Source organism: Pezoporus occidentalis, unplaced genomic scaffold (assembly GCF_034315485.1).
Source record: "Pezoporus occidentalis ecotype Australia unplaced genomic scaffold, CSIRO_AGI_Poc_V1 ctg189, whole genome shotgun sequence".
NCBI lineage: Eukaryota > Metazoa > Chordata > Aves > Psittaciformes > Psittacidae > Pezoporus > Pezoporus occidentalis.
The window spans coordinates 678320-704378 of NW_026913737.1; the positions used below are offsets into that span (position 1 = coordinate 678320).

A 26059-nucleotide genomic window follows, 5' to 3' on the forward strand; every position below is an offset into this window, starting at 1 on the left:
AGTTCAAGAAACACCTGATGTTGTCTCCCGGATAACGCAGTATATAGCAGGTGCAAACTGTGCACACCAATTGCCCATTGCTGAAGCAATGCTGACGTACAAGCAGAAAAGGTATGTCACTAACGTAATACTTACTCTCCAGAGTGAACATCAGGTTGAAAGCAAAGTGCTTTTCTCATCTTGTGTGCCAGCAGTCTTAAAGTCACTCCAAATTGCAAACACCCTAGGAGCCTTACAGTAGTCTGCACCCAGTGGTATGTCCCATTTAGATAACAGTGAATCTACAGCAGTGTAGTTATTTTAAGTGCAGTGACTTCTTTGAAGACATGAGAGGTTTGGGGAAGTGGGGACAAGGCAGGATGGGGAATGGACAGATTATATCTGCTTAGGTTCCAGAGATCTCTTACCACAGAGACATTGGGTGAGTAAGACTGGACTGTGCATTCTCACCCAAAGTGTCTTCCATGAGATCTGGCCTTTTTATATGGGGGAATTGAAACACATTCTTTTTAGAGTGTAAATAGCAGAGCTTCTCACAGGAGAGACAAATTCCTTGTTGATTGACAGTTGCAGACTACCAGGATTCCTACTGGGGAGGGCTGACATTCACCAGATTTTATTTCAACTTCTCTTCAGGGATAAACATCCTTAGGAGGGAGGATTGGGGTCTGAAAACAAGGTTTCAGAAGAATGTAGAGCCTCATGTGGCCATGGTCCAGGAAGAAGAGTAATTGTCACTGAAGGGCAGAGATGCATTGTTTCTGAGGCACAGATGAGAATAATAGACTCCAACTTACATCCCAATTATTTCTGAGAACAGGACAAAGGACTAGCAATCTCCTGTGAGACATGGATGCTGTTAATTGTTAATTACTACCCTTCCCATGCTATAGCTGATCTTTCATTTTTGGTCTATCAACATCCCCCATTAGTGCCTCCTTTGTGTAAGAATTGGAAGGAATTAAAGGTGTGGATAGAGTCACTTTTTTCCCCTCTTTTTGGAAATGCTCATTGTGTATTAATTTTTCATTCCTGCTCTACATTGCTTTGCTGAAATGATTCAGTAACATTTAGCCCATTCTTCATGCGCTCCTAGGGAAAATATTTCCAGACTGACTAGTTCATTAAGAAGAGTGCACACTCTTCATGTGTTTGTGAACTTTTGTGATGTTAACCTGATAAAGGTGATGTTTGGAGAGCCACAGGGTACTTGAAGCACTTAGCTTCAAGCTTTCATTTTGTTTTTGGTGTGGAGACTTACCTTAGTTACCAGCATGGAGTTCAAACACCCTTAGTGCAGTCCATTCTGATGGCTGCCTTGTTCTTTCTCCACATCCTTTGGTTATTGGGTTCTGCACTGCTCTCCACTGCCTTCTCCATTCTGTTATAGGTTCATTTTTTGTCATTAACATACATTTAATCATTTTCAGTTTCTAATGTGCCCCAAAACCTCAGTTTGGTACTGTGTTGAAAAACTCTGAAATGTACTTCAGCAACACACAGCGTTTAGCTCCCTAGCAGTGTGAATGACTGCTTAACCAAGCTGGGGTGATGACACATTTGGATTTTAGACCCTCTGGACTTGGTGGTACCATGTCTGAAGCTGTCAATAGACTTAAATCAGGATCAGACCCTGCAGATGGTTACTTGGAAGAGAGATTGCTGAGACTTGTAGTCAGACTTGTGGCACAGCCTAAAGTATCTGTTAGTTTCTGTTGTGTCCACTTTAAAGTAATTTCCGCTTTCAGCTAAGTACCCTATGAGCGAACTGGAGTGTGTTAGAGGAACACGCTCTCCCATGGAGTGATGGGCAGTTACCTCCCCGTGTGGCTTTCTTTAGAACTGCAGCTCTCTGTCATTGGCAGCAGTTTAGGGGGTGTATTGTGACGAACAGCACAGAAATTGTGTCTCCATTAGCACAATTGAATTAATGCATCACTTTTCTGTAAGTATAATAACATATTTATCTCTTTCTTTGGTTGCTTTCTGAAAAGGAAAAAGAGCTTTCATTTTGATTTTACCTTAAGGTATCAGTTCCTTTTAGGTTCCCTCTCCTATCTCCTGCCTCTTTTCCCCCATGAACTTGTCTTTTGAGCCTTGTTTAACAGTTCTTGCAGGTCTGGGATGCACAATTTGTGCTTTAGATTAAATGCTGCTTGCTGCTTTGAAACTGTGGCATCTGCTGGCAGAACGTGTTGTTGACAATGACTGCTCTGCCTTTGGACCACACATACAGGTTCCCAGGTTGTAGATTGAATGGAAATAAAGGGGTTATTGAGAAAGAGTAGCTTTGAGCAGTAAAACACAAAGAAGGCAAAGGTTTTTTTCTTCCTTTCTTCCTAGTCATCAGAGAATATAGTGTAGCTCCAAAAGGATCAGAACTGAGCAAAGGCTTTTCAGTTCCCATTTGTTGTAACTAGAGTGCTGTAGATGGCACTCGGTGGCTCAGGGTGGGGTTCAGCTGTGCAGTGTCTTAAGTGCAGACCAGCAAATCTTCTTCCTCTCGTCTAAAAAATTGATTAGTCTCTTACTAGCAGGCTATGGGACTTCTCTGAGCTTAAGAAAGAGGAGACAGATGTGTGCTAGCAGTGGAGTTGTGCTCTCTGAGCTGCCTACAAGACCCCCCTGCTCTGCATGGCCCCCTACTTCAAATCATATGATTATTGAGCATTGTTTATTTTGTCCTCAGTTCACAAAATTACTGCAACTCCCTCTCCCTCAAGGCCAGAAGTGAATACTGTCTCCAAGGCCAGCTTTCAAGGCAGTGGTCCATGTAGAAACAGCAGCGGTACCTACAAATTCATTGCAAGACAAATCTCCCAGTATCCTAGCATTTGCTCTGTTAAACAAGCCCTAGTGGTCCAAGGAAAGCCAAGCCAGCCTTTAGAACATAGCTGTATGTAATGAGCTGCTTTACAATTTTATTGCCAGCTATCCCTACTTTGACTTACCTCTGCTCTCCTTCTTATCCCTTTGTTCTGTTTGTCATGGCAAAAGGTTGGCGCATGTACTGCCTGTGATGGACTGCAATGGTGTGAAAGCTTTGTCCATTCTTTTGGAACATCTGCTGACCTTACCTGAAATAAAGGGGGCTGTCAATGAGGAAGAGGTTCAGAAAGGAAATGAATTGCCATTTCAGCTGCTCTGCATTACATTGGGTGACTGAGTTTGTCTGTGAGCACTGGGAGAATTACTGGTTACTGAATTGTCAAGAGCACTGCAGTCTGGGCAACATCTGGGGAGCTGAGACGATAGTGGCAGAGGTGGCCCTCTCACTAGGAGGGGTATATCATTGATGCTGATATCTCTCTGCATTGTTTTCATGAATGAAACTTCGTGATATTTCAGATCTGAGACTTGACAGACACTCCTTCCCAGTGTGGTTGGATTTCTGCTCAGTTCTGTGAACCTGGGCTGGTGTCACTCACTATAATTCAGTGTCCAGCATAGCTCATGACATGTTGCTTCTGGATAGCCCTTGCACAAATCTGGGGAGCAGCATGGCTGTTGGAAATGAAAGCATTACTTGCTTTTCAGGGCAAGGGCTGGGTCATTTCCTACCTAGTTACACATTTAGTAGCTCTTCACTCTTATGTTTTGTAGAGCACTTCCTCAACTCTTGCTCCCTGGAGCGTAAGTGCCTTGCATTGGGGGGTTGCTGGAGAATAGGAAACTACGTAACACTGTTTTCTGCCTGCTGTGTGTCTCTGAGGCTCTGCAGGGCAGCAGCTAGGCACAGTCGAGTCATTTCTCTTGAGTGCTGCTTCTAAAACACACCCTCCAGCAGTTGCTGAACATGGACACAGCTGGTGAAGATGGATCCTGTCCCTTCTCTGGTTCAGCAGTGCCCATGTCATCTGGCCGGTTGCTGCATGAACCTCTTTGGGCAGCTGGTGGGAACATAACAGGAGTTTACTTGTGCCCTTTTTCTGGCAGAGCAGTGCATAAGGGAAGAGTCAAAGCTCACGAAATGCTGGATGTCCTGTTGAGATATGTCCAGCCAGCTGTAGGAGCAAGAAGGGTGCTGGACGGGAGTTTCATGAGGAAGCAGAGAGGTGACTTGCCTGATGTGTCATGGGGACCTGGAGTTGTTCTGTCCCGTTGGAGAGTTTGATCACTGGAGACTTGTGGAGCAGGGACAGTGTTAGCCAGCAGACAGTTATAGTTGCCCAGTGGGAAAGAAAGATGCTTCGTACCAAAGATGAACCTTGGAAAGTTGTTGGTATAGTGCCTGGCCTGAAGTGGCTTAGAGGCCTGTTAGTCCTTCAGTAAAAGTCCCCTCTTTCCTGTTGCACCCCTGCAGCACTTGCCTCGAATAAAGGTAGTACTTGAGACGCTCCTGCTAGGAAATCTGTTTTGGGTTGCTTAAATTTTAAATAAAATCTTACGAAAAGGCTAGTAAGTGGCATAACTGCTGTGACTGTTCAGTCCCTCTTACTGTAATACCCCAGTGCTTTGCAGCTTAGTTTGTACTCTTCCTCAAAAGTGTGAGAGTTTATTATTTCTCGTTGTCAGGTGGGTGACTTCTGGTGGTGTGGTGGCTTGTCCTTTCCAGGAGTCCTAAAACATAAATCTGACTATCTGTCTTTGTTCAATCTGAATTAATTTCTTATTGTAGGAATGGAACCTGCAAGTCCATTTCTGGACAGTTTACCTTTCAAGGACTGACTGCAGGTGGATGGATTTTGCCCAAGCAAAAACACTGATTAGACAGCTCCCCATTCCAGATAAGGACTTTCTGTCTAGTCTCTCTGCATAGGTCTGGTTTTTGGTTTTCCTCAGAATGTGTTTGTGGGTGGTTGGTTTTTTTTCCCCCAAAAATTACAAAGGTGAAGTATCAGTAATACTGTTAAACATCACAAATCACAGTCAGGCCTGGCTTTAAATTACAGGTGAGATACCAGGGCCCTATGGATAAAATTAATGCCTTGGACATGGCTGGGGGGGGGTAGGAGATCTCACAGGGAATCTGTGCAGCTGAGGTATAAGGGGGGAGACTGCTTTGTCAGAGACAGGGGATATTTTAATTTCAGGGCTGTGGTAGGAGGAATAGAAGAGACCATCACCAAGGTGAAAGGACTCTGGATTAATATTTTGGGATCCTGAAGGACAAGAATCAGGAAAGAGCATGAAAGAATGGGTGAAGAACAAGCATGGTCATCTCAGCTTTCCTTTCATCCACATGAAGAGCAGCTGCTTTGATAAGCTGTGTTTTCAGAGGCACATGTGCAAGATCAGAGTTCCAAAGATGTGTGAAAGGACTAGACTAGCTGAGCTGAAATCCAGCTGGATTGCTTCAGGAACCGTCTGTGCATCATTGTGAGCTGTGATAAATGGTGGCTGAGCAAATTATTTATTTCAGAATTGTCCCTGAGCTCTCCTCAGTGGGAGTCTCGGCTCCCAGGGGGAACAAAAATTAGTTTTCTGCTGGAGTTGGGCATGGTTTGCTTTTAAGAGCTCAGAGGAAAGCCATCCAGTAGCTGAGATGCTTGGGAGACTATTGTGCTTTCCTCACTTGGTCAGCGGGACTCGCTTCTGCCTGCTTCTCAGCCCATGGAACTGAAGAAATGAGAAGAAAGCTGTTCTGTTCTTCTCCCAACAGCTCTGCATGTTTCTTGTTTCCCTTTGCAAAACTGAAGCTGGAAGTGTCATGTTTGTAGGAGATTTATTGCCGGGGAGCCTGCAGCCATGTTTGGAAAGAGGCAACCTTTCTGGCTTCCATCACAGAATTGGGGACTTGGTCATTTTGTCATGTGCTTTGGGGGAAGAATGAAGGCGTGGTGCCTGAGGTTGTGAGGTAGGAAGGGATCAAAGCCCCTGGCTTTGCCTTAGGGAAAGGTAAGCAGAGCTGAGGCAAAGTGAGAGGCTGTTTACGCAAGCACACTCTGCTTCGGACCAGGAAGGAGTTCTGGCTGGGTTGTGTTTGCTGCAGTTCTATGCCACTCTTTCCATAGGGCTTAGAGGAAATTGTGCTAATCACACAATGGTTAGCAACCTTTGTGTATTTGATGCATTTCTGATCTGTGCTGGAAACAGCACAGAAATACCTGCTTTCCTGAAGTGTTTGTGCTCTACCCAGTGATATTCTGGGTGAAGAAAATGCTGGATGGTCTTTCATTGAACATTGCAGTGCTCCAAGCTATGAGGGATGCACAAGAGAAACATGAGAATTCTTAGTGTTTGTCTGCTTCCTACCTGTTTCCTGTGCTTGGCCACTGAGAAATGTTGTGTGTCTTGCCGATGTAGTCACTTCTAGTGCTGAATCATAGTTCATGAACATGCTCCTGCAGCCCTCTCCTCACCCTGTGGGTCCCTTCATCTCTGTGCCCTTGAAGGAAGCAGAGGTTCTGCAGGCCCTCCCAGCAGGTCTTCCCCCTCTTGTCTTTGTTGGGTCTCTCCCTAATTCCTGCTAGGTTTGACTGTGGCTTTTGTTGCTGGCCCTTTTCCACCCTCTGGCTTCTGAATCCTGGGCAGGGCCAGAGCAGGAAGGGCTGATGCCTTCCTGCTTTCAAAACACGTGTAGTGTTGTCTTCAGTTGTTTCTGGGACATGGTGTGCATTTTGTTCAGTTTGGTTTAGCTGTTTGCTGTTCTCAAGTTGGTGTCCTGATCTACCCAGTGGGCTCTGGTGCCCAACCTCTCTAGTGTGCCTGTCTAGGGGACTGCAAGCTCCCAGTGTCAGGGAACATGTATCTGTGTGCATGAGTGTGTGTGTTTGTGTGTGTGTGTACACGTACTTGCTAGTGCTATACGAATAACCACGTGTCACAGCTTGTAACCCTGTGGCAGGCTAACTGCTTTAGCGATGCTGGGATATGCAAGGTATGGCACATGACTCCAAAGGTGGGACGCGTGAAGGCCATGCGTGCAGAGCGCTTCAGGTACTAGTAAGTAACGCACAGTTCTCAGTGTTGTTGTGGCACAGATCCATTTCCTTGCAGTAGGAGGTCGTGTGTCTGTAATGACTGCAATGCCATTAAAGCATGTTTCTCTGTCAAGCGTGAGGGAGGGAGGAAGAGACCTTTCCCTGAGAGATGTGCCGTAAGCTGCGTGCTCTTCCCCACCCATGCAGATTCTTAGCGTGCTGGCAGGGGGCCTTGAGAGGAGACATTGGACTGGCGCTTGCATACTGTCCGTCCCTGCTGCATGCTTGAATGCAACATATGAAGTGAGTATTGTGTCCAGTGAGGAAGCAAGCTGCTAACAACTCTTTTCTCTTTGCCTTTAGCCCTGATGAAGAATCTTCGCAGAAGTTCATTCCCTTTGTCGGGGTGAGTGTTGTCTTAGTTATGCTGTCTCAAGCCAGCTAGAGTACATCCACAGGTGTTAACCTAAATATATCAGGTTTCTGGGGTAGAGCAGGAGCAGTGGGTGCTCTAAGGCAGAGTGTCAGCATGAGCATCTGATAATTGATGCATCTGCCTGGGATGTAAGCAAGCCTCTACAATCCCTCAACAAAGTAAAGGGTGTATTTTGCTTTCCCGGCAGGTGGCTGTGGGCAGCTCTGTGCTGCATGCATGTAGGCACTGAAGCAGGCACCATAGCCTTGCTCATTCAATACAGCGAGGAAAGTGTGATGCTGAAGTGCTCTGATCCACAGCCTGTCTTTTGCTGCAGACCAAAGCACCTACATGGTGGAGGATTACTGCTGGGCTGCATGTGGAGGAAGGTGGTGTGTTCCTGGAAACATGATGTCAATATTGTTGTGCCCAGTATCGCCCTGGGTGATGGATTTGGCCGAATTTGCTATTTCAGTGTCAGTATTCTGTGTGTTTGTCATGAATGATCTCCAGTCCTCATTTACTTCTGGGAAGTGGAGAGTACTTTCCACCAAGGAGCTCATTTTATACCACTGTTAAGTTTGAGACTTGGGCAGTAGCTATTTAATGAATTTCATTATGTGAATATGTGTTTGGGATAGCAGTCCCTGGCTTTTCCTCCTGTCATTATCATTAAATATTCCCAACTCAGGTGGCTAAGCACAGAGTATGTAGGCAGGAGTGTGTGTTTCTGTCAGTGTGTTTTGTGCACTGTGTACTTTGCCTTTTATAGCTTCCTTCCCCTTATTTGATCATGCTTTTCAATTCATTAAGTTTTAGGTATAAAGTCATTGACCTGTGGCCAAAAGGATTTTTCCTGACTGCTCTTCAGCTACTGGATGTCCTCGTCACAGTTTTTGCGGCTCTTTTGTAGCTTCTCTTTCTTGCATGCTGGCTGTCTTGTTCTGCCCCCTCTGTGTTAAGCTGACTTGTGTGCATTCCTATTTGTATCCCTGTTAGTGCGTCAAAGCTAATCTGAAATCCCAGGGTGTTTAAAGAGCTCAGTCTCTCTTGCCCTCAGGCTGACCATGCTTTCACTCTGGTGTCTCTTAAGAGTGAGAGTCTCTCTCTGTCCTGTTCCTGAGATGTCGACCTACTTTTATTTGCTGAAGGAAAGATGTCTTCTGCAAAAGCGGAGATGCATCTTCCTGATTTGTTCCCTGCTAATCAGCTTTGCTTTGACTTTGCCCATTCCATGAACTGTGATTGCTGCTGAAGAACTGGTGTTACAAAACAGCAGTTTCACCTTTCCCAGTAACATAAATATAAGCTCAGAAGAGCTTGGAAGCTCCTGGACTTGTCTCACAATAGCTGCTAGGCTCTGCAATGCTTTTCTCTGGGGCCTAGTTCAGTGCTATGTGCAAGAAAATGGGGCTCAGTGTTTGTCCAGTTGCTCAAAAACATTAGCAGTGCATTTCCAGTATGGATTTGATTGTCTGAAAGTGGCAAGAGTAAACAGCTCTGTTGTGTGCATAATGCTGCCAGCTCCCAACAAAACTTGTCGTGAAAGCACAGGCTGATGATGAGGGCAAATCAGTGCTGCTTATTCTTGCTTCTGAAGTGTTCCTGACATAGTAATTCCCCATGAGACACATCTGAAGAGACTCAAGGCCAGTTGCAGGTGTCTTACAAAGTTTGAGGGTGAACATGGAAGCTCTTCCCTGCAGCCTGCTGGAGCTGTTGGCAAAGGAAGTACAGGAGCTAGTGACATTTGGTTTTCTGACTCCTGATGTCTGCTGGTCTCTGTTGGCTTTTAGAGTGCAAAACCTGATGTCCTACAGCTGAGCTGCACAGTCTGTGACCCAGGAGCAAGCAGGGCAGTGCTCTGCTGCTCAGCTGGGCTCTGGAGTGGTGGGAGTGGAGCCTCACAAGGGGGCCCATTTGGGTGTGAAAGCCTGAGTCTGGCGGTGAGACTGCACAGTTGTGCACCTGTGTTGTGCCGACAGCCAGTTGCCAGGGGAGTTAACAGGATGTGCCCCCTTCCTGAAGGCAAAGGAGGCTGGCTGCTGCAGCATTCCTGGATGGAGGCGTTGTTGGGACTGCAGCAGTCTCAAGTGCTTCCCTGAATGGAGGGAAAGGAAAGTATTTAACCTTTTCTTCCTTCCATGTGTCTGAACCAAGTGTCTTTAGTCAGTCAGCAAGGAGGAAAAAGGCCAGAGAGATTTCCTGTCTGGCTTGCAGCTCAAGGTGGCTGGTAGGCAGTTTCCTGTGTTCCTTGTTCTTCCCCTAACTTCTGCCTCACCTCCTCTTGCTCGCAGCTGCTTACAATGTGTGAAGCATCCTCTTGGGGATTAGCACATACAGCACAAATGGCTAACGAACTCCAGAACCTGGTATGTTGTCCTTTGGGTGGAGACTGGCCGAACTGAGCTGCAGCCTCCTTCTCCCAGGCCAGTGTCCCCTCAGGGAGCCTCTGCACACAATGCTGAGTTCACTATGGCTTTTTCAAGACTGGAACAAACAGAATCCACCAGAGAGCCTGACACCTCTCCAGGATCTGGTGTTGAGCGTACACCCCCCCAACTCCAAACTGTGCAAAGGTTTTGGCTTCTAATGATTAGGTCCTTTTACTTGATCCTATAGCACAGAAATGTGCTCCCTAGAGATGTGGTCTAGATATGGTCATGTCTGAATTTAACAATCTGCTGTTTTCAAACTAAAATAGACTGTATGACATCATCTTTTATTCTGAAGCAGGTTTTATTGACTTGAGATCCCTTTGCAGCTCTTTTCCATTTGTCAGCATTTATACAGGTAGACATTACTGCTCAATACAAGTTTCTGAAGAAGTTTCTTAAGAAGACCTTAAGAAGGGTCTCTCTGCAGTGTTGAGAGTAATGATCCCTGTGCACTGTACAGATGATTGCTACAGGAGGCCCCTGCTTTTATATCACCACGGGTCATTTTATCTTTCTAGGCATAGTGTGTCCTTGGGAGCTTGTGTTTTGTAGCATGCTCTGTTCCACAAATTATTGCCCATGGCATTTATTGTTAACCTAGCTGGTGGTTGGCCATATCAGAACACATTTGTATCCTTATTACAGTGAGATTGGGATCAATATGACCTGTCCATGTGGTGGTCTATGCCCAGAGGCTTTGCTACAAGCTGTGTCTTCTTTGCCAGACACTTCCGTTGTTTAGAGACCAGAAAACTCTGATCAGAAAGTATACTTTGTTTTTGTGGTTTTCTAACAAACCCCAGCTATGCTGCACCCTAGAAGTGGTTGCACTGGTGTGGTGGAAGCAGTATGTCTGTAATTAGCAGGTGTATCAAAGCAGTGCTAAGGGGATATTTATGTTCCTTTCTCCTCCCTGTGCTATTCCCACAGGTGTCACAGGCAGGCATGGTAGTTGCCATAGCCTGGGGCTGACAATGGGCTATTCAGAGCTGTGCAGGTCTGCTACAGCTCCACAGGCTCTGTGCTGTCTTTTGTATAGGTCAAGGAAGGGTTGTGAGCTGGTACTGCTTGGCTGGACACTGCTGGGACCTGACTGGCTCTTAGATTTCACTTTTTAACATACTTTAACACTACTCTGACTTGCAGGAACAATGCTAGGGGGCTGTAGAGATGAGCTTGGTTTGGGGATGCCTGAAGTTCAGGGGTCTCATGTTTCACAGAGATCTTCTGTTTTGCCCTCTCTAGGTGGTGAAGGTTGGAATAGTGGAACAATCTTCTGCAACATCAGGTAACCAGCATCTTGTGTGTGCTCTGTGTCGTGCAGGTCGTGGGAGCCTGACTTCACAGGCTGAACAAACTTGTCCATTGCTGACATCTTGGCGTTTTGTAAGGGGGAATTGGGTCTCACTATCTCCCAGTTCCGTTACCTTGAATCCCAGCAGCTGTCTGCAGAAAGAGAGGCCTCTCTCTTCAGAGAGGCCCTTTCTGTTGTTTTACAAGGAGCTTCAGGCCAGCTGAAATCCCCACACCCTCATCCAGGGAAGTTCCGCTTATACATGTACAAACACCAATTTTTCTTATGTGTGTTCTCAGAGGGGTGCAGTCACTGCTGTGGTTATTTGAGGTTTCTGCTCCAAACTGGGGAGGCAGTTCATCGGAAGTTCATGCCTGTCTCCTTACGCTTCCTACACAGTTAGGGCTCAATTGCCTAATAAAATAAGCCTCAAACATGTGCCTAGCACTGGGAACTCCGGGATAGGCAACCAGTTCACCAATCTGACAACAAATTTAGACACTTTTTTTTAACTGGAGAGTGCAAAGCTGAGGTACACAATACTGCCTGGTTACACACATGGACATGAGGTAGTGCTGTTCTGTCAATGTTTTCTCCTTCTTCAAATGCAGTTCTAGTCAGGAATACTTTTTCCCTCATCTATTGGGATTGTTTCTTACATTACTTCACTATTAAACCCAGATTCCTGTGGCCTGGGTTACACATAGCTTTCTCTGTAGAGGCAGCCCTTCTGTGGGTCACTCTGCAGGAGCCCAGAGGAGTGTGAATGCCTGTGCCTGCCTCTTACCCAAACAGAAAGTCCCACAGTTTAAGTGTGGAGGCAGTCAGAAGTGATGGGCTAGCTGATCTCTGATTGAGTCCGCACAAAACCTGCACAGCAGGGACATGAGCAAAGGGACTGAGCTATCCGGTGTGCATGTGTTGTGCTGTGCGACGATCCCAGACAGTTTGACTTCTCTTCTGCAAGGTGACTCTGATGACGCAGCTCCCTCAAGCTCCAGTGTCCTTTCTTCTACCCCACCTTCTGTGTCACCTGCTGTGAAAGAAGCCTCCCCCACACCACCTTCCTCACCGTCTGTCACAGGCAGCTTCTCTTCCTCAAGGTAAAGCATGTTTTGTCTCCTTACAGCCCCCTTGGCTATCTTAACTGACATATATGTGAGAGAGGAAAAGTTTTGTAAAGAAAAACCTATAGGTCTGCTGTCTTCCTTCCTAGCAAACACTTGAAGTTGTCACCTTTCCCTTTCACCTCTTTTACCCCTGGAGTGACTGTGTCTTTGCTGGCTGACTAGGAGCTGGGGAGGGCAGGGGGGATCTTGCACCTATTGGAAAGGCTTTGCTTCTCAAGGGCAAACACATTTGAACTAGAAAGGGGGGCCTTGTTTCTGATAGTCTGGCAGAAACCCTGATTCTTATGAGCCATTGTGGCAGCCTGTTTGGGAAGGTTTCTATTCTCCATCTGTTGGTATTTTCTCTTTGAGACTAGATTCTCTTAGGGAGATATGTAGCCAAAGAAAATACTGATCCTAGCTTAATTCCTCGTGTTTCTTATGTTTTTAAGTATCAAGTGAGTAGAAGGTCAGAGTGACTCTGTTAAATAAGCAAGCTTTTTTTTCTGTGAGGGGAGAGCTGACAGGTGTAAGATAGCGTAGTGGAATTGCAGTTCCTGTTTATGTGCATGCCTGAAAGCATATCACAGCAGGAGGAAGACAGCGCCTGTAGGCAACCTGAAGCTCTGGCTTAGCTAAAATTTTTAGGGGTGAAGGGAGGAAACCCCTATAAAACTGCTAGTAAAGAATTGCGCTGGCCAGGACTCTCATTTTGTTGGTGTGCAAAAAATTGGCGTAGCTATCTGTAATGCTTTGTGTGCAGTTCTGGTACTTGGAAGCAGATGGTGAAGTTAAAGGTTCTGGGGAGTTAACAGGGTCAAGGGGACAGAGCAGCAGCCTTGTGAGGGGAGACTAGAAGTGATGGACTCTGTTAGGGGGAAGGGGAGGAAAGAGGTAAGCCACTGAAGTTTTGCAAAATCACAGTGGTGGTGGGTTTGTTGCGTATCGAACTGTCATTCATCAAATCTGTGGTACAGGACCTGGGGGCACACAGCAGCACTGTCAAGAGGTCACCTAAAAGGGAGAAGGGAAGGGACTTCTGCACACAGCTGGAAAGACATGTTGGGACCATGTCTGCCTGAGCTACTTCAGTGGCAGCTGTTTTCAGTAATCAAATAGGAGTTAGGCAAATTCATGCATAGCAGGTCCATTAACGGTTACTACAGGATGATTCAGGAATGTCCCCTCTAACATCCCTAATCCTTTTGTCAGGCTGGTGAAGTGTAAGGAAATGCTCTGCAGTTAGAGATTGGGCTCACATGCTCTCCCTAAGCAGCACCTCTTGTTGTCCCTGGAGACAGAATGGGGACCTTTAACCTCTGACTTCTTAAACTGGCTTAAGAGAGTTCCCTTTTAACAAGAGGAAATGGAAATGTGGAAGTCCCAGTTTAGCAGGTGCCCAGCAACCAGAAGGTGTTAACGGTTGTTAGCCTGTGCCAGGATGCACAATTCCCCAAGTCCTTCCTGTTGGTCCCCTGTGGTATGGTGGCGGGAGAGTCCCATGCCCCAGGCTGGTCCCAGCAGCTGGTTGGCAGTGCAGAGAGATGGGGACTGTGTTGGCTCAGAAGAGCCAAGCTGCCTTCCTAAATGTGAGCTCTCTGGGGGCTTTCCAAAGGTGGAAGTGGTTTGGGAGTCCATTCCCCCAAGACTTTAGGCTATTAAAGTTGTGAGCCATGGATATGATACATCTGAAGTTGACACCCTCGTTCTAGGTTCTGGTACCTTTTGGTTTCATGCTGTGTGGTAAAATTGTCAAGAAATGAGGAAGTTGAGGTTCAACATGGTTCCATCTCCAGTGATCTGTGTGTGACAGCATGGGGTGGAGGGTGACCCAGACTGAAAGATTAGGCCACATGTTGTAACTGGGAATGGAACAGAAAATCCTGTCTGGACATAGTGAACATTAGGATGCTTTGTGTTTATAACTGATATGAGAAGTGTGATGTAAAGAGCCTTAAAATCTAAAGCTGCGTCTCCAAAACATTATCTTTAAATAATCTCACTTCTGAAATTACCCTGAGAACTCCAAACCTGGTTTTCGTGATCAAAGACAAACTCTGCAGTCTGGCTTTCAGGTGAATGGCAAAGAAAAGGAAATTATTTGCAGAGAGGACTTTAATTATGGGATCTCCTTGTACCTTGAGAGTTTCTCATTAGGCAGGCAGTGTAAAGGATGAATATTTAATTCGAAATCATGGATTCCTCTTCCTTAATAATTGCCATTTCTCAAACAGAGGATAAGACTGGTAGATACATTCACTTAGTTTTTTATCTAGTACTTCCCTATTATTCAGCACTCTGTCATTGTGTAGGAAGAAGTATAGGCTGTCAGCCATAGGTCTGCTGAATTATAAACCCCTGCTCTACTTGGGGCTAGCCAGCGAGAGGCAGGTAAGGGGTGGAATTTGCCAGGCTGCTCATCTTCGTTTTTCTGGCTCAGGAAAGGCTGGTAGCATGTTTTGGTGATGCACATCTGTTATCACATGATGCATGGCGGCAGGTTTCAATAGCAGATCATGTCCTGAAATCTGCCATTGTTTAGCAAACATCACAGGACCTGCAGAGCATTTTCCCAGCTCTGGAATTCCCTAGCACACAGCCTGCTGCAGGGCAGATTGCCCCCTACCAACTTCGTTACAGGGACCTGCGGAGAGCAGGGATCCTGTGTGGCTTGGTGGAGCATCTGGACAGGAAGGGAAGCAGCCAGTGACAGGAAGAACTCATGACCATAGGAGGTGAAAGCAAGACAGGGTGATTGAGAACTGAGTGCCTAATGTTGAGGGACCCACCAGCTCTTTGTTCACCCCAGTTCAGAGCTGATTTTGGCCATGCTGTGCCTGGCCACTCACTCACTCACCGGTGGTCAAGAGGCAGCAGGAAAGTGCTTACAGCCTCTTTCCCACTCAAAGACTGCAAATGATCTGGACCACCTCAGTGGCCATGTTTGCAAGTTGAGTCATTGAACTCAGCATCGTGTTAGGAAACTTTCCCACTGCTCCATCCTTATGGCTGTGCAGTAGGTTAGCTTGTCTCAGTTCATTTCAGTTCTGTGCTGCCAAACTGATACCACCATGTAATGTGACTCTGTAGTGTAATCACTCAGTGATGATTTCCTGTGTTTTTGTGATTATTGGGTCTCACTGTGAAACGTTGCTGCCTGATTTCCCAAAGAGCCAGGTGCTTGTCCTCTGAACAGCAGCCGTTCTGAAAAACACAGGTGGGGGGAGCTCTACTGAGTGCTGCACAGAAATTACCTTCTTCTCTTGTTTTGCAGCCAGAGCGTTGGTGCTGAGTTGATGGGCCTCCAGGTGGATTACTGGATTGCAGCTCCACCCATGGACAGAAAGAGAGACCCAGAGAAGAAGGACCCCTCGACTACCAAAAACACACTGAAATGCACTTTCCGGTCCCTCCAGGTCAGCAGGTTACCTGCCAGCGGTGAGATTGCCACCACTCCAACAATGTCCATGACTGTTGTGACAAAAGAGAAGAACAAGAAAGGTAAAGTGACCCATTTACTGTTGCCAAAGGCTAAGAGTACAATGCTGCTCTCCCTGTTCTGCTGCTCCAGGGCTGCCTGACTTGTCAGTCCTGCATTATAGCACCTTAGTCATGGTTTTATCCCCAAAATCCTAGTCTGTCTGTAGATGAGAAGTGGCTGAATAACGTGATTCTTTGAAAGGGTGTTTCCTCTTTGCTGTAAAAAGGGGATGAGTTCACCCTTATAGCTGAATAGCTGAGATGGTACAGCTCAAGAGAACCAAGGTGGGGACAGAGCAGGGACATCTGTGGGTGAATGTTTAGAAAGCCAGGAGGCATGCTGCTCTGGACATCTTCCCTGTGTTCTTTATGAGCCTCCTGGTGCTGGTTTGCAGTGTTGGATTAGGTATGAGGCAGCTTTTGCCCTGACCACGAGAGTCAGGGGAGACTTCAACCTGTACGGGTCCATGCTCTGGTCTCTCCTCTGCCACATGGCAGAGGTGCAGGACAATGTGCATCCCATCATATTGCAGCATACGGCAGCAGCCCCAGCAGAGATGTTTTGCTGGATTTGATGTGGTATTCTTGTGTTAGAATACCACTGTCACAGCTGGGCCCAAATGCATCAGCCAGACCTGCCAAGCCATTGCTAGGCATGCTTGTACATACAAGAGGTGGTGTCAAACAGCAGGATTGCAGCAATGTAAGCTCTTCTACAGGAGCTCTTATGTTCTTGTACAGAGTGCTCTGTGGGACAAAAGGAGGTAGAAGAGGAATGCTTTCAGCACAAAGCCTGATGTTAACCTTTCAAATTTTTAATCTTCTGCTTTTGAAGTCTTATTTTCTCAAAACAAACAAAAGGCATATTAAATGTTGTCAATAATCCTGTATTTGCTCCTGGCCTTGGTAATGTGAAACGTAGTAAAAATTGAGAGCACCTCTGCAGTGAAGTATTTTCAGGGAAGCAGCAAGGCAGTGAGGCACTTACATTCAACTGCCAGTAGCTGTCCTTCATGACATCTTTCTGCCTATGGGACTGGGAGTCATTCTTGGTGGAAGCCTGTTTTTTGGGGGTCTTAAAGAAGGCTGACTGAGTCTCCTGAACCGATGGCTGCAGGACATAGGTGCATAACCCTACAGCCAGGTCACTATGGGCAACATAGCTGTGGCACTGGTGGTACCAGAGCTCCCATGCCTGACCACATCCTTTTTAAGTGGCATGCCTACAGGAGAAACGATCCTGAGACACTCAAAATGTTCTTCAGTGGGGCTGGCCCAGGCTGGAGCAGTGGTGTTCAACACCACCAGCTTTTGTGGAGTCAGTTTCTACATCTTTGCTCATGCATCTGGATAATTCTCGGGGAAGTGGACCCTTTTTTAGGTCTCCTAATGCTTACCCTCTCCACCAGCCACCCAGAGTTTAGTCCCTCTTGCTCTCCAGGTGTCTGTTGGTGCAGCAGACCTGCCTGCAGAGAGAGGGAAGGCTGGAGAGCAGCGTTGCCTGTCAGCATGTGCGGTATGTGGGACTGTCCCTAAGTAGTGCAGCCGCCCGGCAGATCCCTCACCCAGGGCAGGGCACAGACTGGGCACCATACAGATGCTACTGTTTTCCCTGGTGTCCCAACTGAGCAGCAGAAGTTACGCTGAAGGTGCCCTTTTGGGCCTGGGTTATGAGCTGAGAATGCTTCATATGGGGACACTTAGGACTTAAGATGTCCATATACGTAGGTGATGGTGCTCAGCACTGACACAGTCGAACTCCTGCCAAACGGGTGATTTTAGGAGTTAAAATTAGATCTAGAATTTTCAGACATGAATGTTTAAATGCAAAAACCCAAACAAGTCTTGCCTGGGTGTGGCAGAGATTCACTGTGTGCTGGTTTGATTTTCTTCCAGTGATGTTTTTGCCCAAGAAAACAAAAGACAAGGAGATTGAGTCAAAGAGCCAGTGTATTGAAGGAATCAGCAGGTTGATTTGCACAGCAAAACATCAGCAGAACATGCTGCGCGGTAAGTGCGGTGCTTGCATCCTGTTGGGTTCTGGGGCAAGGCTCATGCTAGCACTGTCCTACAGGCAAAGGGCTGACCTGCTGTCCTGCCCTTACACTCTGGAGCCACCATAATGGGGGAATGGGCTTGGATGTGTCTGGCATAGGGGAATGCTTTAATAGGTCTTTGATTTGGGAATATCTTCCCTTACTCAGAAACTCCTCTGAATCCATGCCCTGGCTGGGGACAGTGGCTGGGCCAGGCTTCGTTCCCCTCCCTGTCTTCTCTGTTTTGCATATCTCGTGCAAGTGGTGGTGGAGAGCAGTGGGAGTGCTGCTGCTCCTCTGGTCAGGATTGTGGCACAAAAGCTCGCTGTAGCTGTAGCCACATATACATCTGGCAGACAGACATAAAGGGGCTGTCAGTGGAGATGTGCCACCAGTATCAAAACTATCCCTGTAGCTTATTCAGTTGATAATCACCACCACTGTTCACAGTAGAGGGATCTGCTTAGGTCACCCCCTTAATCCTGGCTCAGTCCCTGTGAGATTCGTGAGTGTTGAGGGGTGGTCACAGAACATGCGGCTCCTCTTTAAAAGATGTGGATCTGGTTAGAAGTGCCAGTGATGAGAGACTGATGTTCAACTCTTACAGAGTGCATTTGCCCATAAAAGAAAATGAAGTATGTTTGGGAAATTCAGGAAATGAAATCAGGTGTCACTGAAATCAGCAGTCTGGGGAGCTCCAGTGTCGGTGAGCGATGCTGGAACAACAGTGTGAGCTGTTCTTCGTAAACCTGGTCTGCTATGGAGCTCTTCTCCCTGATGTATGCAGCTATTTACAGTGGTGGGGTGGCCAGGCAGAGTAGCATTTAGGCTGGGCCCAGAATGTGGCCAGGCCTCCCTCTGCTGACTGCAGGGAGGTTTCTAGCAAAGCTGTTTCATGCTGCCCATTTCTGTTTGGTGTTTTCTAACTCTCCTCTCTTTTCGCCATCCTCTGCAGTCCTCATTGATGGGGTGGAGTGGAACGACGTCAAGTTCTTTCAGCTGGCAGCACAGTGGTCCTCTCATGTCAAGCACTTTCCCATCTGCATATTTGGACACTCCAAATCTAACTTCTAGCCGTGCTCGGCAGAGGGACCTTCTGTCCGTCCCGGGACTGCACACCAGGAGCCAGGAACTGCGTGCCAACTCTGACTCGCATCTCTCTGCCCTCTCCTGCAGAATTAATTACAGATGTGCTTGGATTACTTTCGAATTACTTTTTTCTATTAACTCTTAAGTTTACTACAAGGGAAGGAAACCCCTTTAAACAAAGGCAAAAAAAACCCAGTCTTAAATATAGATGTGCTGACAACATGAAGTCGTGGGGGAGTTGGCAGGAGCAGGCAACCTGCCCAAGAACACCTACTACTTACAAGCAGAGAGCTGAATAACTGCACTGCTTATTAACCTTGAGACCTCATTGGTGTGAGTGGTCTGGGGGAGCCATGGATCAGCTTGAGTGGATTTTGCGGAAGATCATGCGGTGTGTTTGGCCCCCTCCTGTTTCTTTCCAGGAAAGAAAAGATGGCCATTCTTTTTTCCTGCTGCCAAAGGATGAGAGATCAGCAAGTCTGGAGGGAGTTCAACTGTCTGGCTTGAAAAACAAACCACTTGTGTAGCTGGAGAGGTCTGGGGAGGAGATCCCCAAGTCTGCCATGGGGACGGGAAGGTGTTTGTGCTGAAGTGATGCCTGAGGAGAGTTGGACAGGAACTGGAATTAGGGAAACACTATGTGTAAGGAAACTCCAGTGTCCCAGGTCTGCGACAATGACCAAACCGAGCCAGTCATGAAGTCCCCGCAGCTGGCTGTGCAGCTGAGGGATGCCACGTCAGTGGGGTCGCTGCTATTTACATACTCACACTGATTATTTACCTGTCAATAAAACCTCGTCCAGCCTCTAAAGGGAAAGGATTTTTTTTAACAGCTGCAGATTTTTTTTAATGCTTTCTAAAAAAATAATAATAATAATTAAAAAAAAAAAGGGGGGGGAAATAAGTTGCCAAAAAACACAAACCCAGGAAGATAAGCTGTTGTCTGTGATGTGATGCATCACTGTCCTGGCTGGACTGGGAGCCAGCCAGGCGCTCTGTATGTCCAGCTGCCTTCCTGTCCATCTGTCAACCTGCACACATGAGGTAGCATGGGCTGCTTTATCTGCTGCCTTTGTCCTGCCCTGACTGCACTGTGCTCCCTAGAGCCTGCTGCCATCTCCCTCATGCATGTCTTCAGGCTGGGTGCAGATTGCCTGGCTTCAGGGCCACTGCAGGCATGTGTTTTCGCCATGCCCTTGAACCTCACAGGACCTCTCCTCATAGGGACTGAGAGACTTTAACAAAAATGAAGGGTGCTGGGGGTATGCAGCCTCCCATGGACTGTTCTGTTGATGGATGTTGTTCTTACCTTCTGCTTTCTGAGTATTCCTCCCCAGCAGGATATGCTTTTGCCCTGGAATAGCATTGCCTATGGGTTGAGGCTTTGCCTAGGGGTTTCAGTAGCCTGGTGTAGTGGAAGCTGTAACTGGGACATGAGAGAGGATGAAGCCAGCCAGGTTCTCCACCTGCCTCAGGCAGCAAGACGTCCTGTGAGATGGAGGAGTGAGATTCTTGGGTGTCTTGCACCATTGGTTTGGCTCTGGCTGCACTTGAGTTTATGTTGTACACCTTGCTGCTGCCAGGGATGCTTGAGGTGCCGAGACAAGGAGGCAGTGTGACAAGTCATAGGTCTTGGCAGCTCCGGGTCCTGCAGATGTGGCCTTCTGCTCTCCAGGCCTCCTGGGGCATGCCTAGGAGGGACTGGAAGCAGATGGGATATGGGGAGAACAGTGTGCTTGCAGTGTGGAAGAACAGACACCTCTGGTGTATCAGGGTAAGGGACTGAAGTTTTTGATGGGGTCCTTTTTGGGTCCCACCCTAGTGGGCTGGCCAGGCTCTGTGAACATTTCCAGAAGGCACTTTCTGGGGGCAGTGATGCTTTGGAACCTTTCTTTTTCCCTCCTCCCTTCCCCATCTGATCCTGTTTTTAAAGGCTTGGGGGACCCACTTTACCCTGCCTGGCAGGTCCTGCTCTACACAGGGGCCACCCGGGTTCTTTTGGGCGGGACAGTGGTGGTATGTTCTGTTGGTGATGAGGAGCAAGGGATTATTAGGTGAGAGGATGGTCCCTGCTGGATCTAGTGCCTGTTGCAGCTCACAGCATGGGCTGCTTCACCAACTCTGATTTCATTAAACCCATTCACAGCACAAGTGCAGCCTACTTGGCCAGGGACTGGGTATTCCCTTCAAACCATACTGTGGAGGAGGACATGAACCCACGCCTGGTGGCACGCTGCTGGGCAGGACATATTGTCTAGTTGCAATAGTGTGTTTCTTCCCGCAGGCAGGTGTGCCTGCCGTCTGCTAGCTCTTGGCTGTGACAGAAGCTCGGCTGTAACTCGGATGTCGTCATGTCCCTCAGTTCATGTGTTTTCGGTTGACCTGAGCTGATGCTATGGGACAGTATAGTGTTGCCTAGCAGCGGTGACGCGGGAGATGGTGTGTAAGCTCATCACTTCTTTTTCTTTATTGAGGCTGTGGCATCGGGGAAGAAAGAAGCTTTTAAAAGGAAATTAGTGTGTGATTTCTTCCTTGAGTCTCACGCTGGTGTGACAGGAGTGGTTGGGCTGGGTTCCAGTGCCGGGACCCACATGCAGCCTGGGCAGCTCTCAGTACCAGAGCATGATACTGCTGCAGAGGTGGGGTGGAATAACTGACTGCAATAACTTTGTTTACTGGGGGAGTAAGGGGGGAACAATCACTGTGCTCCTCTTTGTATTTCAACCTACTGTAAAGAAACAAATGGTAGCTAGGACAGGATTTCCAGGGTCCTGCCTGTCAAATGTGTGTTGCCCTATTCTACTCTGTGTGTGTGTATGTGTGAGAGAAACACTTCTGCTTGTTGCATTTCATGTTGGTTTGTGTTTTGTTCTAACTTTATACATGTGAATTGATCAGGAAACTCTGGAGGCCTGAGGCCTGAGGGCTTGTGTCTCTGCAGGGCTCCTCCCCTGTGGAAAGCTGCCATTGCTCTGAAATGCTTCTATAACATACAAGGAAACATCCCAGCTCCTCAGCCTTGTCCGCCTGGAGTCCAGCTGTGTGCCTGGGGGAATGGCTGTGGCATTTCCCTGCCTTGGAGGCAAGGGCTGGCATGTGAGTTTGGTGGTGCTGCTCCAGTCAGGGTGTTGTGCCTCTGTTGTTTCTCCTGTATGGTGTGGTGCCACTTTGTGCAGCTGTTTCTGACCCTGACTGGAGGAGAAACAGGTTTGTGTCTCTAAGGAAAAGGAGTGTCAAAGCATGCGTGTGGCTCAGGCCATTTTGGGATCTTGGGCCTTCCACCCTCCCAGCTTCCCTAACAGTTTCCTGGGGAGCCTGCCAAGATCCAGCCCCGCCAGCCAGAGAGAGGTGCCTGCAGAGCTGCACCAGCATGGTCAGGGTAGATGGTTGTGTGCAGGTTGGCAAGTGCGGAAGGATGGCTTAGAGCAGAGGCAGCACCTCCCTGCTTCCAGCTCTTTTGAGTTCTGGTGAGGAAGGTGCAACTCGAACAAAGAAACGCCATGGCATAGGCAGGGCTTGCTTTGGAACCATGCCATCTAACAGTGAAGGCAGGGGCTGGAGCGGGCAACATCTGAGCTATCTGGCTGGGAGGTGCTTTGAAGGCAGTGTCCCCTGGTCTCCCTGTCCCTTTTGTGTCCCAGAGCTCGCGTCTCCTGCTTCCCCGGCTGTGGCTTCTCAAAGCAGCTGGTTTCTTTTACAGCTGCTGTTGGGTGAAGGGCCCCCACCTCTCTCGGAGGCAGGGTCTCAGGAGTGGGCTCACTGCTGCACTGGGCTCTGTGATGCTGACCTAGTTTAACAGCGCTGGTGAGCAGATGGAAGATGGAAGGTTTTTGTGGCATTGTGTTGCACCTTGAGTGCTTCCTGCTCCTCCAGGCTGAGTTTCCTGGAGGCAAAGGCTGGACCTCAGCCCTGCCAGTGTTCAGTCAGGGTTGGCTGTCCTGTGACGCTGCTGACTTGATGCCTTAGGTGGCTGTTTTTAACTCAGTGCTGCAGTTTTCATACAGTTCAGTTGTTACCATTTACATCTCGGCAATAACTGCAGAGCCCTACTTAATTACCTGTGAGTTTGGGGAGAGTCACTGTCTCTTTGGCTGTGCTTCGCTGCTTTAATTAGCACATGCTTGTGGCTTTATCCTGCAGAGAGGGCAGGGGTAGGTGGCTGAGAGGTTTCTGTGGCTGGAAGAGATGTGCCAGTTTGCTTTCCATCTTCGAACTCAGCTGAGAACCCCACTGCTCCATGCTTAACCTGCAATTGCAGCACAGGCCCCATTGTGTTTCTTACCGGCAGTGTGTTGGAGAGAGCACTGGAGAGCTGCTGTGGAGGGTATTACACCTGGCACTTCCATCTTTAGGAAAAGCCTGGCAAGAGGTAGCAGGGCTAGTGGCCTTCTCCTGATGCTTGGTGTGCCAAGGAATCAGGAAGGCTGGAATTAGGGCAGTCGCACTGTGCAGCAATAAAGGGTTGGGAGCCCTGGAGCTTTCCTGAAGCTATGTTGGATGCAGTGCCTGTGTCCGCTTCATTCAGGGAGTCTTGATCTCAGCAGATAGTTGTGTGGTGGCATTTTAGTGTGGCACTCCCTCTGGGCCTATCTGGCAGGGAGAAGGCCAGAAATGAGCAGCAGCATCTCCTGGAGGCTTCCTGGAGCCTCTTCAGTGGGATTCTCATGGGTGATGCGTCTGCAGGGTCACTTAGCTGCTTTGGGACAGACTGGGGGAGATGGGGACATACCAGCTTGGAAAGCAGCAGGTCACTAGTTTCCTTAAGGAAGAGCACTGGAATGGGGCTACATCCAGTCAGCTGCTGCTTTGTGCTTTGTCCAGGGGGTTGCAGAGCATTCTCTGTATGTAGACATGGGGAAGCACCTTGTAAGCATGGGTACCGGGGCTGCATGCTGCCAGCCTTGTCCAGGCTGCAGTGTACAAGGGGACGTTACCACTTTGTAGATTCCCGAGTTGTCCATCTGTTTCATTGTTGTATTGTTTGGGTTCTAGGTTGTTGGTTTTGGGTTTTGGCTTTTTTTTTTTTTTCCATGAAGACTGATTAAATGTAAATAGCCTTTGGTTTTTTGGTGTTTTTTTTTTTTCTTGGAAGAAACTGCAACGTGCTTGACCTCGTCAACTGTTTCATGGTACTAATGCAACACTAATAAAACTGGACATGAAAGCACACACCTGTCCCTTGAGTCATCTCTTGACAGGGACTCTGGTATGAATGGGGCAGAAAAAGACAGCGGCCTGGCTCTCTGGCATGGGGGGAGTTCCTGTGTTATTTATGCTGCTGCCCAGCAGCACTTCCAGGGCAGAGCTGGTGGATCTGTGCTGCCATCTTCCCTGCCCCTGATGCTGCCTCCGGAGGGACCTGCTCCTCTCCTGTAGCTCTTTGGGCCTGGACGTCACCCCCTTGCAGCAAGGAGGGATCAGGCTGGTGCCTGTTTCTGGTCTGGGGGCTGTGCTGCATGGACACACTGGTGTTAGGGTACTGAGGAGGGTCTCAGCAGGGGAAGACGGAGGCTGCAGTAGCATGAAGCTGCAGTGGCAGAGCGATGGGATGTGTGGGGTGGCAAGCACCTGGGCTTTGTGCTGTGGAGTAGGAAGGTGAGAGAGGAACGAAAGGGAATAGCTAAGCAGGTGGTTTGAGGCAGAAAGGTTTTTGGGAAATGGGCCCATGGGTGTGGTCCCCAGGATACAGCACATGGGAATGTGGAGCTGGAGCAGCCTGCATCCCAGTTATCCCCTGGCCAAAGGTGGAGGCAGGAGCATGGCTGCTGATGGAGCAAGGGGTGAAGGGAACTCCTCCCTGCAGGATAGGCTGCTCTCAAAGCATGCAGGTCTTGATGGATGTCTCAGCTTCTCCACATGGCCTGGCCAGGCTTGCAGGTTGCTTTATAGCCTGAGCCCTTTGCTGCAGCAGGGGGCACAAGTCCAACCCAGGTGGCACTGAGCAGGGATTGGGTAATTCCAGGCAGAATGAAAGAACATAGCTTGTGAGGGAGCAAATTCAGGACTCTTTGTTAGGGACTGTATTGGTAAGACAAGGGGTAACGGGTTAAAACTTAAACGGGGAAGTTTAGATTGGATATAAGGAAGAAATTCTTTACTGTAAGGGTGGTGAGGCACTGGAATGGGTTGCCCAGGGAATTTGTGAATGCTCCATCCCTGGCGGTGTTCAAGGCCAGGTTGGATGAAGCCTTGGGTGAGATGGTTTAGTGTGAGGTGTCCCTGCCCGTGGCAGGGGGTTTGGAACTAGATGATCTTATGGTCCTTTCCAGCCCTAACTGTTCTACGATTCTATGACTTCAGTGCAGGGACAGCACCAAAAGCCATGGGGAGTGCCTGGCTGCTGGCATGATGGGGCCTGTGGGACAGCTAGGGGAGACAAGTGTGTGAAGGCTGTTTGGGCTGTGTATTTTTGCCCTGGTAAGCTTGCACTGAGGGCCCAGCTGCATGGAAGAGGTGTAGCCTGAGCTCTGCCTGTTAGACCCCATGGAGGAGCCCATCTTGGCATCGGAAGGAGGGTGCAAGCAGAGGGGACCGGGGTGGTCAGAAGGCTTGGGTGCTGGAGGGAGAGCAGAGGAGCAGTCCTGCATCACTGAGGGGCATACAGGAGCAATCCACACCAAGCCAAAAGACCTGGTGGGAGCATGGGCGCACTCCCCTGTTTTCTGGAAGGGAGGAGAAGGGAATCAGAGCTGGGTGGAGTAAGGATAGTTCAGGGCTGGGGTGTGCCAGGTGGCAAGTGATGGGACTACAAAGCCTTCCTCACACATGCATTCTGGGACAAACCCATTTCTGCCAGGCAGCCTTGGACTGGGCTCTCAAAGCAATGGTGTCTGTCTTTTGCAGGTCTTGTCTTTTCCCAGCAGAGGTGCACTTTGCTGGCATAAGCGGTCTCAGGTGCAAGCGATGCCCTGTCAGGATGCACCAGAAGTCCTCCTGAAAGACTGGGTTTGCCACAGTGGGAGCTGGTAGCACCAGTGGGAATGTAGTCTTGTGTTGGTAGATGGGGTGTTGCAAGTGCCTGTTCTTTCCCAGGCTGTGGCAGCTGCTGCCATCTCCCCTTCCTCCCATTGCTCAACGCCCCAGCAGTGCCCACAGCCATTGCTTAACCTGGAAGAGGAACAGCAGGTTAAGTTCCAGCATGTTTTTGTTCCTATCATTTAAAACACAATTTAGCTTCTGGAAAGAGCAGTCAGTGCCATGTGACCATCCACTTCTTCATGTACAACTGCTGAGTGCTCCATGATGTGACTTGTAAGTATTTATTCTGGACAATATTTCTGTGTCCTACTGAATTGTTTCCTGCTCTGCCGAATGGTCACAGCAGCAGCCGGCTCA

General features: G+C 48.3%; 1 protein-coding gene across 15 annotated transcripts in view; it reads left to right on the forward strand.

Annotated features, from left to right (window-relative positions):
* PACS2 (phosphofurin acidic cluster sorting protein 2) overlaps positions 1–19535 on the forward strand; it is a 78422-nt gene extending 58887 nt beyond the window's left edge. For 10 of the 15 annotated variants that reach the window (XM_062616217.1, XM_062616227.1, XM_062616218.1 and 7 more), the window contains 8 exons: positions 3–111; positions 1995–2027; positions 7227–7269; positions 10962–11004; positions 11978–12113; positions 15394–15620; positions 17496–17609; positions 18591–19535. In XM_062616217.1, the coding sequence (XP_062472201.1) occupies positions 3–111; positions 1995–2027; positions 7227–7269; positions 10962–11004; positions 11978–12113; positions 15394–15620; positions 17496–17609; positions 18591–18709 (824 nt within the window). In that variant the 3' untranslated portion in view covers positions 18710–19535. The remainder of the gene's footprint in view (positions 1–2; positions 112–1994; positions 2028–7226; positions 7270–10961; positions 11005–11977; positions 12114–15393; positions 15621–17495; positions 17610–18590) is intronic. The other 5 variants (XM_062616223.1, XM_062616228.1, XM_062616224.1 and 2 more) reach the window with 1 other exon arrangement.
* The last annotated feature ends 6524 nt before the right edge of the window (positions 19536–26059 follow it).